A 15,061-nucleotide genomic window follows, 5' to 3' on the forward strand; every position below is an offset into this window, starting at 1 on the left:
GTCTCTCCCTCCCCAGTTTCCTAAACTTTGGCTTACCCTGAGCCCAGTCAGCAGACAGCCCCTTCTGAGAACAGGCTGGCCTCAGGGTAAAACACTATCTGATCTGCTATGTCCTCAAGCCACCCTTTCATCCCATTTTCTCACACTGGGTTCTTTCTAGCCTTCTCCGTCCTTCCAAAGACGAGAAAAACCCTCTGCCTAAGTCTCAGAGGCTACGGATCCTGTGGTCAGAGTGCATTCCCTAACGTAATAGTCCATTTCACCACCTTGCAATAATTCTTCTGAATTACGTCTCCCCTTACTAAGTCGGGATTTCCTTTTTTATTGGACACTGGCTAGAATGTGGATGTGACATGTAGAGTTCAGTGTGCCCTCTTGGATATGAGGTAGCACAACAAAGATGGTAGAGCAGTAAGATCGAAGGAGCCCGAGTTTCTAATGACTTGGTGATGCAAGCACACCTGCTTCTAAATGTTATTCATGTACAAGAAAAGTGAACTTCTGTGTTATTTCAGATTCAGCTGTTTGAGGTTTCCTATCACTGAAAGTCAAATCAAATTTTCACTGCCACAGTGAGTCTGAAGAAAATCCAGCCACAGAAGAACCAGGAACCCATGGCCAGCGGTCCAGTTTCTTCACCAATACTTATGGGGGTGGCTGCTTCTCTCAGGCTGGAGATGACACGAGTGAAATCTGTTACGCTGTGCTGGCAGACAACTAAATCACAGGCAACCACAGCGAAAGGTTCCTAGAGGTATTTTTCATCAGCTGCCCCAAAACACCACTGGAGAATTTACAGAATGTTAGCCTGGAAAAGATCTAAAAGATTATCATTCTGTTCCTATTGATAAGGCAACTGTGACCCAGAGAAGCCAAAGGAATGATGGCCCAAGGGCAAACAACCCATCAGGACAGAGCAAAACCAGAACTCGTCCTCAGCCACTGACAGACCATTTTCACTAGAGGACGCTGCTGCTTCTGCTGAAGAAACAGAATCAAAGTCGCCGTGTGGTAGCTCACGTCTTCAGCAGAAAGATGCAGTGAGGGACAAATAGATCAAGGAGTAGTTATACTCGAGGGAAACAGGAATGCTGCCCTCTAAAAGTTCAGCCACAAGAAAAGGCTCAACCCGCTGCAGCCACAGATGCGAACAGGTATGTTAGGTCTAAAGAGGAAAGCCAAATAAGGGTTCACGTGGGCTGCTGTCCTTACCTCGTCCTCACTGCTCTCTGGAGGGAGACAAATGTGAGTGATGTTCAGACCAGCCTGAAAAGAGAACACAAGGTTAGCTTGTTACTGTGAGAGAATGTATCATTAAAAAAAGTAAAATGAATTTTTGAATAGCAACAATTCTCACCTCCTCAGCCAAATTCTGGTTTACTTCCTGCATCAAGTTTTCCTCCCCTGCCTTAGAAGAGGGAAGTAAGGAGAATATCACAACATCAAAACATCTTGAAAAGGCACAAACATAACACAGAGACTAATTTTGTGATTATAAGCGATCTAATTACGATGATAAGGAAAACGTAAAAAAAAAAAGGAAGCTTATTGCTCATAAAAGGGGACCAATGGCTGGTATACACCAACACATCGGTTTCTTAGGCTTTCAAATGAATCACTTTTTAAAAATGATAGGTCCCTCCGCCCCCCCCCCCCCCCCCCCCCCGCCCAAAGCATGTATCGCCACATAGCCAGCCAGCATCCCTTTCTAAACAGAAGGCACCAAAGACAGGGATTGCATGACTTGCCCTGGGATGGAAACCAGAGTCCCAGGAGGCCCAGGCTCCTGATCTACTTTTCTTTCTACGCTTCTCACTGGCCTATCTTTGTAGGGATGTGGAGACAGACCCCAGAGAATACAAGTGACTTTAGCATAACTCTACAGTCTCGAAAATCACAGCGTTCATGGAACTAGACGCTGCTATCTTGATACGTCAAATCCATGCCAAAAAAACGACAGTAGCAGCCCAACTGTTGTGCTGTGTTACTTTACAGGCTTGGCTCACCTCATTATTTCCCTGCACCTGTCATCGCATGGGTGTGCCAAAAAGGATGGCAAACAGTGCCAACTGCGGTTGGGAACCAAGGGGCTGCAGCCAAAAGATGTACATGGAATGTGGAAGTACTTCTGACATGTAATAACTTTTGGCCCTTCAAACTTATGGCAGGCTTTAAAAGTGTTAGTAGGAAGGTTACCCAATACCATGCTCAGCAAGCATCTGTCTTCCACAGAAAACAAGGGGAACGTTTTCTCCCTTATCTCTTTCGAATTACATGTGATAAACATTTATGAGCACACATGGACCACTATAAATCTTGTGCAACGGAACTTATGTGAGTGCCTACCTCTGAAAGCTCCACACACCAAATGGAGAAAGACTCACAAAAGACGCTCAAGCAGAGCGTAACCTTGTGGAAGCAAATTGATCAAAAGAAGGGGAAAATGACAGCAGTTCAAACGAAGCCCGCTCTTCCCTCCAGGAAACCTGAATGGGACCTCCGTGACAAGAAATGCAGCTGGTCGTTTAGAAGATAACTATATACAATTGGAAGGCATCCTAAAACAGGACAACCTGTCATCCGCTTACCTGAATAACAGCAAGAACCGGCATAAAGGCAGGGTTTTTTTCTTGCAATAAACTCAGAACTTCTTTCGAATTCTGAATGACTTCTCTACATTGAGAAAGAAAAACAACATAGCATATGTTTGTTAATGACTAGATAGGATGTGTACAACACAGTTCCTTAGAAAGTTCATTACTGTAAAGCAGAATAATTAGACAACATAAGGACGTGTTCCAAGTGTGGAGGGGAGAGCATTTAACAATGAAATCATGAAATACTAGCACAGTGTAAAATGTGACAATCTGATTTTAAAAATAAGCAGAGGTTCACAAACTAGATGTCAATAGCAATTTTGAACAGATGAGTTTTTCTCTTGTTCCAAGTTTTCCAAGTTTACTATAATGAAAAGTGGGTTTCTTCAGAAGTGAAATAATCTCCTTCCAATGTACTCCCTCCTTTCCAGAAAAAGAGTTTGGAGTCCATGGGGAAAAAAAAATTAGTGGACAGAGGGTAGTGAAGACAGGGAGTTGGGGAGGGGGCTTGAGATGGGAGAAATGGGGGTCAAGGAAAATTCCAAGTCCCAGAGTCCAGAGAAGGAATGGCAGGAGCATCAGAGATCTTGCTCTCCAGCATGTGTAGTCACTTTGGCTCAAATAAACTCCTATAAACATTTTTTAAAAGGGAGGAAAAGAGGGAGGCATGGGAGGTCAAGGACGGAAGGGAAAGTGAAGGAAACGCTGCAGAAATACTGGGGTTGTACCAGAATTGGATCCTCTTCCCAAGGCCTCTTAGGGAGAGAGCCTCTCATTCCTGTGGGCCCCTCACTCTGCGTTTGGACCTCCTAAAAGTACCAACAGAGGCCACCTCCACCTTAGCGCCACTGGGGTGCCAGCCCAGGGCAGGGCAGACCTAGCGAGGGTGAAAGTCAGGCTCTGGGAAGAGAGATTTCCAAGACTACCTGCACCACCATCCCTACAAAATGTTCCTCACTTGCATATGAAGTCAGCTTTTGTTTCCTCCCACAATAACAGACAAAAGGCTCAGCCAAGGCAGTCCACACCCTTCAGTGTTTAACCATCTTTCAATTTTGTTTCCTGTCTCCAATGGGATCTTGCACACACATAAGAGCTTTCAAAAAATGCGAGGTGATGTTCCAGCCAGATACCTTCAGAAATAAATCGCCAAGGGAAAAGAGACACAGGTCAGCTTCTCCAGGTTTTCAGAGAGGAAGATGAACGTAAGTGGAAGAGACTGCTCTGAAACAGGGGGACGAGGAGAGAGGGGTGCTAAGAAAACGTTTAAGAGCTACGACTCTAAACCAGGATGAGCTTTTCTATTGTCAACATGGCTAGAAGACACAACAGGTGAGCATAGAACTGTACGTGCTCTGTGAAATTTTTTGTTTTGTTTTTAAATACTTGGGATAAGCAACTTAATTCCCAGTGAAATTACTGCATTATTGTGTTGCATAAATGAGACTATATATGAAAGTTTACAAATCACCTTATAAACGATCACTAAAATCTGTCAATCGTGTGACCGAGGGCCACATGTTGGTGCCATTTCTTGCCTTCATGACTGCTAATTTGGGCCAAGTTGAATCCTTGTTTCTGTCTAGTTCAGGAAGGCACTTTAAGTCAGGGAGCGTCTGTAATGTGTGTTTGCTTTAGGCTGCCAGAATAATGACTACATTTCTCAGTCTCCCCTGCAGCCAGCTGTGGCCATGTCAGAGTCTGGGAGGCAGTAGCGATAACATTATCAAGAACAACCAATCTAAGTACATCCCTGAATGCTGAGCCCATTTATTGATAATATTCTACATTTCAACTTTTCAAGTTTTTCAAAGGCAAAAGAGGTACCAGTGAATAAATACAGTGAAGATTTCCAAAACGGTCTCTTTCAAAGACAGACAGCCATCTGTATTCCAAGAAATAGTGCAGGCTGGAAACACGGTGGAGCATTTAATAAACCACTACACTGGCAATTACTGGATACATTTTACATAATAGTAACAGTAGTAATGCTAAAGCTGGTAATATTGGCTTACATTACTGGATTCTTCCTATGAATGCTTCCACGCATTGTGCTCTTCTGAGTTTTCACTCCACCTGTCCACCCTGCTGGAGAGCACATTTCCAAGTCTTGCCTGTAGTTTGATGAGGTCACATGACTAACCTCAGACCAATAGGCTGTGAGCACTGGCCAGAAAGAAATGAGGAATGTGCAGCTAAGAGAAAGGTGCACCAGCAACCTGACCCTCTTTCCTTCTTGCTGGCTGGGAGACCTGAGCAGCTGCCTTTTACGCAGAGCTGCGGCAGTGAGGACATATCTTAGAGTCTTCCCTGGACTGCTTACCTCTGGATAATCAAGTCCTCAGTTATTTTGGGGTATTTTATTAGAGCAACCTCTCCTGTTTCCTATTTTATACACAGGCCTGACCTGGGAGCTTTAATCTTCTTTATTATGTTATACCCATTTAGGATAGAGAATGAGAGACGTACCATTGTTTTATAAATTACAAAGAAAGAAAAAATGCTGCCGATTAAACTATGGTACAATCTTTTCTTAACACAGTGTATTAAAAGAATTTTTTAGACCTATTTAGACTGAGTTATTTTTTGGTCATAAATCAATCATACATGACATAAAAAGGAAAACACACCAAAAAATTAATTGGATTGAGATATTCCTAAAACTTCTTCACATTCAGGATCTGACTTTTCTGAGTTACTACTGTGACTCAGAGTGCTTGGTGTCAGTCTTATTCTTTACAAAAAGAAAACATCGGGGATTATGGTCACCACCAGAAACGGCAGGTCACTATGCGTCTGAGAAGCTTATTCTTTAAATTGTCTGGTGCCTGTCCATGAAATAGATCGAGAGCTCACAAACATAGGTTCCTGCACATCTATTCCAGGTGATTTCTAAGCTAGGCCCACTTCCCCTTTTCTTCCAAGTCTTGGGGGACTATATTGGAGAAAAGTTTTGTCAGATGAATACACATAAGTCAAAAGGTACAGCGATGTGCAAAGCTACGGCCAAGTCCCACAGGTACAGGCAATGACAAGTACGCTGTGACTGACACCTGGCCCACAACAACTAAAAACCAATCAACTGAAAGATAAATACCAGTTTGGGAGATACTAAAAATGTGCTTCAAAGAATCACTAGAGTACAGTAATATCCACAACAACCTTATAAAAGCAGGGGATATTATGGTTTCAATTTTGTATAGTTCTTGAAGAACTGAGAACAAACAGCTTGCCCGAACGCTCAGTTATTAAGTGGTGGAGTCATATTGTAAAGCAAGGTGCCTATTTCTTAACCATAATCCTATGAAACAGTAATAAACGAGGTGTGATCAAAAAATATGGTGAATGTTTAAATTAAAAAAACATTTATTACAGTAAAAGACGCAATGCCATTAACACCCCCTCACTTTGAACACACTCATCCCATCATTCTTGCCACTTTCTGGAGCAGTTCTGGAAGTCCTCTTTGGTGAGTGTCTTTAGTTACACTGTCTGGCTGCCTCAATGTCCTGAATTGATTCAAAACATTTTCCTTTCATGGTCATTTTGCCTTTGGGGAAGAGCCAGAAGTCGCACGGGGCCAGATCTGGTGAATAAGATGAATGAGGACACACCGTAATGCTTTTATTTGACAGAAATTGCCATACCAGAAGTGATGTGGGACAGAGCATTGTCATGATGGAGACTGAAGTAAAGACACTCATGAAAGGACTTCCAGAACTGCTTCGGAAAGGGACCAAAAGGATGGGATAAGTGTGTTCAAAGCAAAGGGGAGTATTTTGAGGGAGATTAATGGCAATAAGTCTTTCACCGTAACAAATTTTTAAAATTTAAACATTCACTGTATCTTTCGATCACATCTCGTATTGTACAACACTTTCTTCTTCTAGTTGAGAAGGGGAGTTAAGAATGGCTTTTATATTTTAACTAATTAAAAAAATATCAAAATAATATTTTGTAGGGGCGGCCGATGGCTCAGTTGGTTACAGGGCAAGCTCTTAACAAGGTTGCCAGGTTCAATTCCCACATGGGATGGTGGGCTGCGTCCCCTGCAGCTAAAGATTGAAAACAGTGACTGGACTTGGAGCTGAGCTGCGCCCTCCACAACTAGATTGAAGGACGACTTGGAGCTGATGGGCCCTGGAGAAACACACTGTTCCCCGATTAAAAAAAAAAAAATTTTTTTTAAATTAAAAAAAATATTCTGTGGCATGTGAATATATGAAATTCCAATGTTAGTGTCCATAAATAAAATTTTGAATTTCACCAAAAATTGTAAAAATGTGTTTTTCCTCACATAACAGTACCTACACAGTATGTTCTATTTTTGCCTTTTGGCCTGCAAAATCTAAACTATTCGCTGGTTAGTCCTTTACAGAAAATGTTTGCCAACTCCTGGCTTAGAATGCTGTAAAAATAAACATAATAGCCACCATTTGTATGGAGCATAGTATGTGCTGTGCCAGTTTCTGGACTATGCAGTTTATGTTCTCTCATACATAACTCTTGCCATAACCCTTTGCAGTAGACACTAGCATTTTTCCTCCCCTGCAGTGAGGGTCTGGCCAGTCCAGGACAACAGGAGCCTAACTTAGGCCCCCTACTGACCATTCTAATCTCTCAATCAGCCATGGCTTTAAATGAAAGAACATGCATGAATAAAACCCAAGAATTACCCAAATATTGTCATTCAATCACCACATGCCACAGGTCCCTTCCCTAAACCAGGCACTCTCCTCTAGAAAGCATCTAGCAGTGAACAAGAGAGAAAAAGCCCCTGACCCCAAAGAGCTTTCATTCCAGGTGCAGGAGACAGATAATACATGAACAAGAAAGTTTCAAGTAGTGATAAGAGCTACCCAGAAAATTAAACAGGGTGATGGGATGGTGGTTTTGCCTCCCCTACTGTCCTCAGACTCTCACCCATCAAGAGGACCTCCGCTATAAACTGGTTAAAATCTAATGACCTGAAGAGACCTAAAGTAACTACAACATTCAGAAAGACCAGGTAAACTAAACAAAGGGCTCTTTAGAGTCGTCATCTGTCACATCATAAAAGAGTCTCGGAAACAGAGGGGAAAGGCAACCACTTTTAGAATGAAGGATAGAAGGAAAATGAAAGAGGATGTGAACGGATGGAGGTGGAACAGCTTGTCCAGGGACATGGAATTAGGAGTCCTAGTTCGGGGTGGGGAGGCAGGCAAGGGCTTTCCAGCCACCTCCACATATGCCCGAGCGCTTCACTCTGCATAGTCTAGGTCCCCCGTTACCACACTTCTCCGGGAAGGGCCTGGGAAGGCCCTTCCCTCTCCCACCGAGGGGCAGGAGGGCCGAAGACGGGCGGGCGGAGGCGTGGTGGGGGGAGGGGACGGAGGCACATGGCATCTCAGGTGGAGTCAGGGGAAGACTCGTCCCCAGTCTCCCACTTCGCCTGTGGGTCGGGAGAGAACTTTTGAAACACAGCTGCGCAGGGGATTCCTCGCCCACCCACCACGCAGCGATGCTGGAAACGAGTCCGCACCGACTTCTCAGGCCGCGCCCTCCTTATTAGCGGGTAGGCCGGGCTCCACGTTAACTTGTTCAGAAAAAAAATGGTGCAACTCCAACACACGCTCGCTCCCTCGCAGAAGGTGGCGGCGTTTCGGGAGAGGGCAAACTTCACCCCGCCGTGAGCCGCTGGCCGCCAGCGTTCCAGGCGCGGAGCCCCTGCGTGGGCCGGAGCCAGGCCTGGGCCCCGCGGACGCTCCGGAGCTCGGAGATCGCACGGCGGCGGCCTCCGCGATCGCGACCCGCCTCCCGCCCTCGGCCTCCCGCCTCCCGCCCTCCGCCGCACCGCCCTTTCCTGCCCAGGCCGCGCCCCGCGCCTTAGCAACAGAGCCCGCGCCCACGGCGCACGTGAGTGCCGTCCGGCTCCGCAGCGCCTGCCGGGGGACCTCGCCCAGGGATGCCGCCGTCGGTCTGCCCGCGCGCCGGGCCCGCCCCGCCGGTGCCCGCGCCCCCTCCCTTCCTGCCCGCCCGCGCCCCTAACAAGTTGGCACCAAGCACTCGCGTCCCTGCGCCCCGCAAAACCCTGCACGGAGACCCCCCCCGGGGCCCCGCCGAGACCTCAGCGCTCCGGCCTTCCCACCTCCGGGGTCCCCGGCCGCCGCCTCTGGGGCCCTGGACGGCGGCGAGCGCCGGACACTCACCTGACGATCGAGTTCCCCGCCGGGGGCGCCCGGCTGCCCCGGCCGCGGCTGCTCCCGGCCTGGGCATTCTGCTGCCGCCTCTGCCCCAGCAGGCCCTCGCCGCCGCCACATCCGCCGCCGCCGCCGCTGCTGGCGCGACAGGGCATCCGGAGGCGGCGCGGCGGGCCCGCGGGCTGCGGCGGGCGGCGGAGCTGGCGCAGGAAGAGCGGCAGGCGCGCGCTCATGGCGCGGGCGGTGCGGCGAGGCGGCGGCGAGGCGGCGCGAGCGAGGGTTGGCAGGTCCTCCCGCCACGCGGAGATGAGGCTGCAGAACACGGGGGCGAGGCGACGGCAAGTTCCTCCCCGGGGGCGGGGAGGCGGGCGCCCAGGAGAAGCACCGGGTCCAGCCGGTAACCCGCCAGTGGCAGGAAGGACCGGTCTCTTCCTCCGCGGCGGGACCAGAAGCCCCTAGGGGGCACTGCACCTGGAGGCCGCGGGGCGGGGAGGGCGGGGGCCCGCCGGACGAGGGGCCGCTTGTGGGAGTTGCCAGGACGCCGAGGGCAGGCTTTTTGGCGTTTGCCTGACTACTCGCAATGTGGCTAGCAGTAAGAATCAGAGGAGGGTGGGCCGCAGGGTGGAGCGCAGGCCGTGCCCCGAGCCGGTGCATCTTCCCTCCGACTAGGATGCTCATGCCGCCCTGCCCTCAGGTGGCAGTTTGCTTCCTGGAAGGGCTGGCTATGAGGCAGACCTGGATACCGGGGCTGGGGTGAGGCCGCAAGCAGCCTACCAGGCAAGAATGTGGAGCCTTGGAGTTCAAATGCTGACTTCGTAAGCTTTCGGCAAATGACTTAATTTCTGTGAACCATAGCTGCCTCATCTGTTAAAACTAATACCGGTATTTTGTTTATAATCTTATCAGGATTATAATTCCCAAGGAGGAATAAAACTAGTCCACGTTACAAACACTGGTTTTCCATCAGCTAAGCACTGTACTAGGTGCTGGACAGAGACTTCATTTAATCCTAACAAACGTAGTGAGTACTGTCCTGATTTTCAACCTCGGGAAACAAATCCCCAGTCCTGAGAGATTAGTTGACTTTGCGGGCAGAGCTGGGAGTTGGCTCATGTTCTTAATCTTATACTGTTGTCTATATTTTTCATTGTAGGATGATTGCCACATCTGACACGCGATGACTTTTTTGGTGTGGGAATAGCTAACATTTCCACAACCCTGTGAGGTCGGTATTACCACCATTTACATAGGAAAGGAAGTCACAGAAGTAATACAAGCATATAAATACGGGAAACGAGATTTGAATGGCCTATTCACCTCTGGCTATGATGACGAAGGAAGTCATAAAACCCCATGGAGGCTTATTTGTCTTATTATAAGTTGGGGATCATTCATCAGACACTACTGAATACAGAACACTGTTCACAAAGATGAAAATCACCCAGTCTATAGGGGATATATGGGAAATTTCTGTACCTCCGTCTTAATTTTGCTGTGAACCTAAAACTGCTCTAAAAAGACAGTCTTAAAAAAGCAATCCAGTTCCTGCCCTCAGGAATTTCCAATAGTAACTCCACCACAGTAGTGACAATTTGCCACTTCACCTGACCAGTGCTGACAATAGTGATGTTTAAAAAGACTGTGGAAATACACATTGCATGATCCCTTTATAGGAAATGTCCAGAGTAGTTCAACTCTGTAGAGACAGAAAATACATTAATGGTTGCTTATGGCTGGGGGTGGAGGGATGGGGGAACTGGGAAGTGATGACTAATGGGTACAGGGTTGCTTTCTGAGGTGATAAAAAAACCTTCTAAAATTAATTGTGATGATGATTCACAACAAATCTGAATATTCTAAAAATCATTGACTCGTACACTTTAAATGGGTCAATTGTATGGTATGTGTATTCTGTAATTGAGATAAATTTGGACGTAAGTCAAAAAAGTTTGTTTTCGGTATAAGGAATAATCTGAAATTAAAATTGTATATATAATTTATTACATATATAAATTATATATATAGTTTATTATATGTTATATATATTATATCTATATCTATATCTATATATATGGAATAAGAGTGTGTTTGCTGGACAGCAGGGTCTATGCTAGGTGTGTAGTTGAGGAATTAATTGTGAACAAGACAACAGGCCCAGGTCACACAGAGTTTACCACACAGTAGAACACAGGCATCTTAATGGAAAGTTAAGAGGATGATGATTCAGTCTTCTAAGAGGGCCAAGGAAAGGCACCTTCCTAGACCAAGAGAGTCATAAAAAGCTTCCTGAAAGAGGTGCACTTGAAGGCAATACGTACCTATGGATGATTTAGGAGTCAAGCTAAGGGGAAGGACAGTTGCTGGAAATGAGTGTTCCGAGTTAGAAGGAACTTCATGAGCAAAAGTCTGGAGTGAAAGTGAGTGCTGACTCCACCTCTAAACTTGAGGTGTTGAATTGTAGGAGAATGAATAGCCAGCCTCTCCTTAAGGGAGCCGTAGGGGAAACAACATCCTCAAGGATGGGCTAAATTTTAGTTTAAAAAGGGGACTACTTAATTAAAAACATGAGGTTGTAGAGTTTAAGCATGGGATCCAGAGCACACAGGGAAGAGATGTGAGAGGACGGGTGGTTTAGGGGAAAGAAAGCAGGACAGAGCTGTGAGAAAGAAAAGATGATCAGAGTGGCCTATGTCCTGGGATGTGGCCCAGGATATCAGGAATACAAAGCATGAGGATTGAAGTGGTCCAGATGTCAAAGAGACAGACCGAGAAAATATCAGGAAGGTTAAAGATGTAGTGAGGACACTTGGACTTTTCGAGGGTCAGGACAGACCACACTTCCATGGAAGTTCTAGTCTTTGATGGATGAGGAGACTGGTCTCTCAGAAAGGAGTACCAAGTTCATTTCTGAAAAATGTATACCAACTTAACATTCTCATTTAATTGATAGTAACCATCTTTCTCTGTCCTTGACAAATTTGGGTATATATATATTTTTTAAATTACATGTCCTGGCCGGAATTATTTGTTGTGAGACAACTCTCTATGGGTCTCTTGCATTTTGCATTTCTTCCTGTCTTGTAATAGTCTTGTTCTAGTTGTTGTTGCAAGGACATTAGTATAGCGAACAGTCTTGGAATATAGTGTCTCCCTCTGGGGCAGAGGGCAGGCTAACTTGCTGTCCAGAGAGTAAAGATCATGTCTCCCTCAAGTGACAAAGATTGGGCAGGTTTGCTTGTAGCCCTTTAAAACTAGGGATCCCTAAGGTCAGGTTCCTTTGTCTGTGCAACAAACCCCGTGTGTGCAGTGTATTCCTGGGCTGCTCTGTCTCACCCCTCATGGGCCTGCAGGACCAAGGAGAACCAATGCAAATGTGAAGCTCCTACTGCCTGCTGTGCTGGGAGTAATAACGTCCTTTATCTCTGACCTAGGAGTCTCATGTCTTCTGCCAGCAGCCGTGACACTGAGGCAGGCTAACTTGTTAGCTTGTAAGCTGAGTAAAATCCCAGACTCTGCTCAGTTCTTGACAGGAATTTTTGAGCTGAGTGTTGACCATGCGAGGGTTTCTCCTGGATAGTTGGGGAAGGGGATCATCTCCAGAGACAGATTTGGGAGGATTTTGTAGAGAATTTGATTCTGCTTGTGTTTACAAACGTTATGCTGGCTAAGATCAGGAGGATGGAGGTGAATAAGTCTGCCAAGTAGGGACAACAGTGGCAAGACAACCAAGTAGGAAGCTGTGGCAGTAGACCAAAGCAGACGTACAAACTAGAGAAGGCGCTTCAGAGGAAAAAAGAAGTACTAGATTGAGGAAATGACAACTCAGGTGGAGATGTCCTGTAGGAAAAATTCTCCTTACACTCAGGAGGGAAATCCAAGCTAGAATGGTGTTTTATGACATAGAGTATATAGTACATGATCGTTTGAGCCTTGGGTGAGTTCATAATATTAGACGAGATCAGAGTGGAGAACATTTGATCTCACAAACCTGAGGCTGATAGAGGTCAGGCAGATAATATAAACTAGTGAAGTAAAATATCCCCCCAAGAAGTGATAGGTTCTGCAGACTTTCTACCACATATTTATTTTACATTAATAGGAGAGCCTTTCCTTGCTATCTATCTCCATTCAGGTGCTTTATGGTAGCTTTAAATTTGCTGACAAACTCATAATGGAGAACAAAGGAAGTCTCCCCAAAAGTTAAAGCAAGTCATCACTTTTTAGAGTGATTTTCACCATTAGAGTCCCTCCTCAGGGCTCAAAAGAGTCACCTTGCCATAGTCCTGGCTCAGATCCAATTTTTCTTTTAAAGAAGCTGAAAATTTGGGTTTTTATATTAAACCTATTTAAAATCACCGAGGCCAGATTCCACCTCTGGGCCACATATTTTCGGCCTCTGATTTGACTGGTGTGTAGAAGAAGGAACCTGCTTGCTCCATGGGCTTGTTGTTATGGTTTTTGTGAGAACTACATGGAGAGCCATACATTGCCATACAAAACAGTTGAACGTTGCAGATATTTGGCCCATAGAGCAGATGATTTGCTTATTACCCAAGCCCTGTTCTTTTACATGGAGCTGAATAAACATGATTTTAGAACTAATGAAGTGGGGCTCTTGCTTCTCTTCCTTTCCTATTGCATATGCCTTGTGAATAAGCCACTGTCAGGAAAATCTAACTTGGTTGTTTTTCATGGATAAAGAGGACTTTGTCCGTGAGCATGTACCCCCAGCGTAAAGTAGGCAAGTTTGTCTTTTGACACCCCAAAATCTCAGCATTCTGGGCTTGTCCTATTACCTCACCTGACTTTAACCCCACAGCTGCGTACTAGGTTGTTCTATGCCCTCTTCCCATCATCAAAACCAGTTATTGGGAAAGGCCTTTGGTCTAAACAAATGTTCCGAGAAGTTCTCATATAACCATGTAGATTCTTAGCTTAAGAACTTACTGGAAATCTCACTGAGTAAATGTTTCTGGAATGTTAATCAGCCAAGAGATGGAAAAGAGGCATAGAGTCTTTTCCCCGACTTATCGAATAGGAATTTTAAAACTAGTCCATGACATTGGATTTCTGAGGGTGGGTGCTGTGAATTTTAAAAAGCAACTTAATCACTGTTATTCTTACTTCCCTCCTTTATATCTCGGATTTACTGTGTTTTTCTCATGCTTTGGGCTCAAACAAGTGTTTGACTCTACCTAGTTAATAATCATTAAATATTTACTGTATTGAACACCTCAAATGGTCAAGCACTGTGCAGAACGGGTGAAAACATTTCCACCTCAAGGGGTCAAATGAGATACATGCTAAATTTTAGATATGCTTCAAAAAGAAACATTTGACCTCCTATAAAAGTTTTCAAATATGCTATAAACCAAACATCCCAAATTTTATTAATTTCTACTTATATGGATTGACTGTACAATAATTATTTTGCATTTATTAACCTTTCAGATGAGTATAATTCAGCATTATTTTGGTGTTTCATGCTCTAAACTACTTGTAAGGAAAGAAAAATGTGAGAAGCGAAATATAAAAGAATGCTTATGTCTTCATATATTTTTTTAATATTAGGTTGGTGCAGGGGTGGCTGGTTGGCTCAGTGGGTTACAGCGCAGTGCTAGTAACACCAAGGTCACCGGTTCGATTCCCACATGGGCCAATGAGCTGCGCCCTCCACAACTAGATTGAAAACAACGGCTTGACTTGGAGCTGAACCGTTGGTGGGCAGTGGGTTGGCTCAGTTGGTTAGAGCGCAGTGCTCATAACACCAAGGTCACCAGTGACTTGACTTGGAGCTGATGGGTCCTGGAAAAACACACTGTTCACCAATATTACCCAATAAAAATTAAAAAAAAATTAGGTTGGTGCAAAAGTAATTGCAGTTTTTGCAATTGTTTTTAACCTTTTAAGTGCAATTACTTTTGCACCAACCTAATGCAAAAAAACATTGAAAAAACATGCATAAGGAAGCTCCAGGTGCTATCCACAGGACAAAGTTAATAGACATATGTAAATTCACAAAAAAGTTGAAGCAGTTTCTTTTATTGTAATCCCTTCTGCTGATAAAATTGAGTGTAGTTATCACTGCCCAGACAGGAAGTTATGTGATAGAGGAAGTTATTTAATGTAGAGGATATGAGAACTCTTGAAGTATTGTTAACATTTGCTCTTCAAAATAGAAATAAATTTTTTTAACAAAACTTAATAGACAAATGCTATTAAATATCCATGTTTGACAGCTGTTATTTATAGCTTATTACAAACCTGTTGCTTTTTAAGATTTTT

At 45.1% G+C, this 15,061-nt stretch overlaps 1 protein-coding gene across 1 annotated transcript in view; it reads right to left on the bottom strand.

The window, feature by feature from the left end:
* Positions 1-9,217, bottom strand: part of MTHFD1L (methylenetetrahydrofolate dehydrogenase (NADP+ dependent) 1 like) — a 186,877-nt gene extending 177,660 nt beyond the window's left edge. The window contains exons 1-4 of the mRNA XM_081044590.1: positions 8,786-9,217; positions 2,589-2,673; positions 1,358-1,408; positions 1,213-1,266 (exon numbers count right to left, since the gene is read on the bottom strand). Coding sequence (XP_080900716.1) covers positions 1,213-1,266; positions 1,358-1,408; positions 2,589-2,673; positions 8,786-9,009 — 414 coding nt within the window. The 5' untranslated portion in view covers positions 9,010-9,217. The remainder of the gene's footprint in view (positions 1-1,212; positions 1,267-1,357; positions 1,409-2,588; positions 2,674-8,785) is intronic.
* Positions 9,218-15,061: the final 5,844 nt, after the last annotated feature.

This window comes from Rhinolophus hipposideros, assembly GCF_964194185.1.
Source record: "Rhinolophus hipposideros genome assembly, chromosome: 3".
Taxonomy (NCBI): Eukaryota; Metazoa; Chordata; class Mammalia; order Chiroptera; family Rhinolophidae; genus Rhinolophus; species Rhinolophus hipposideros.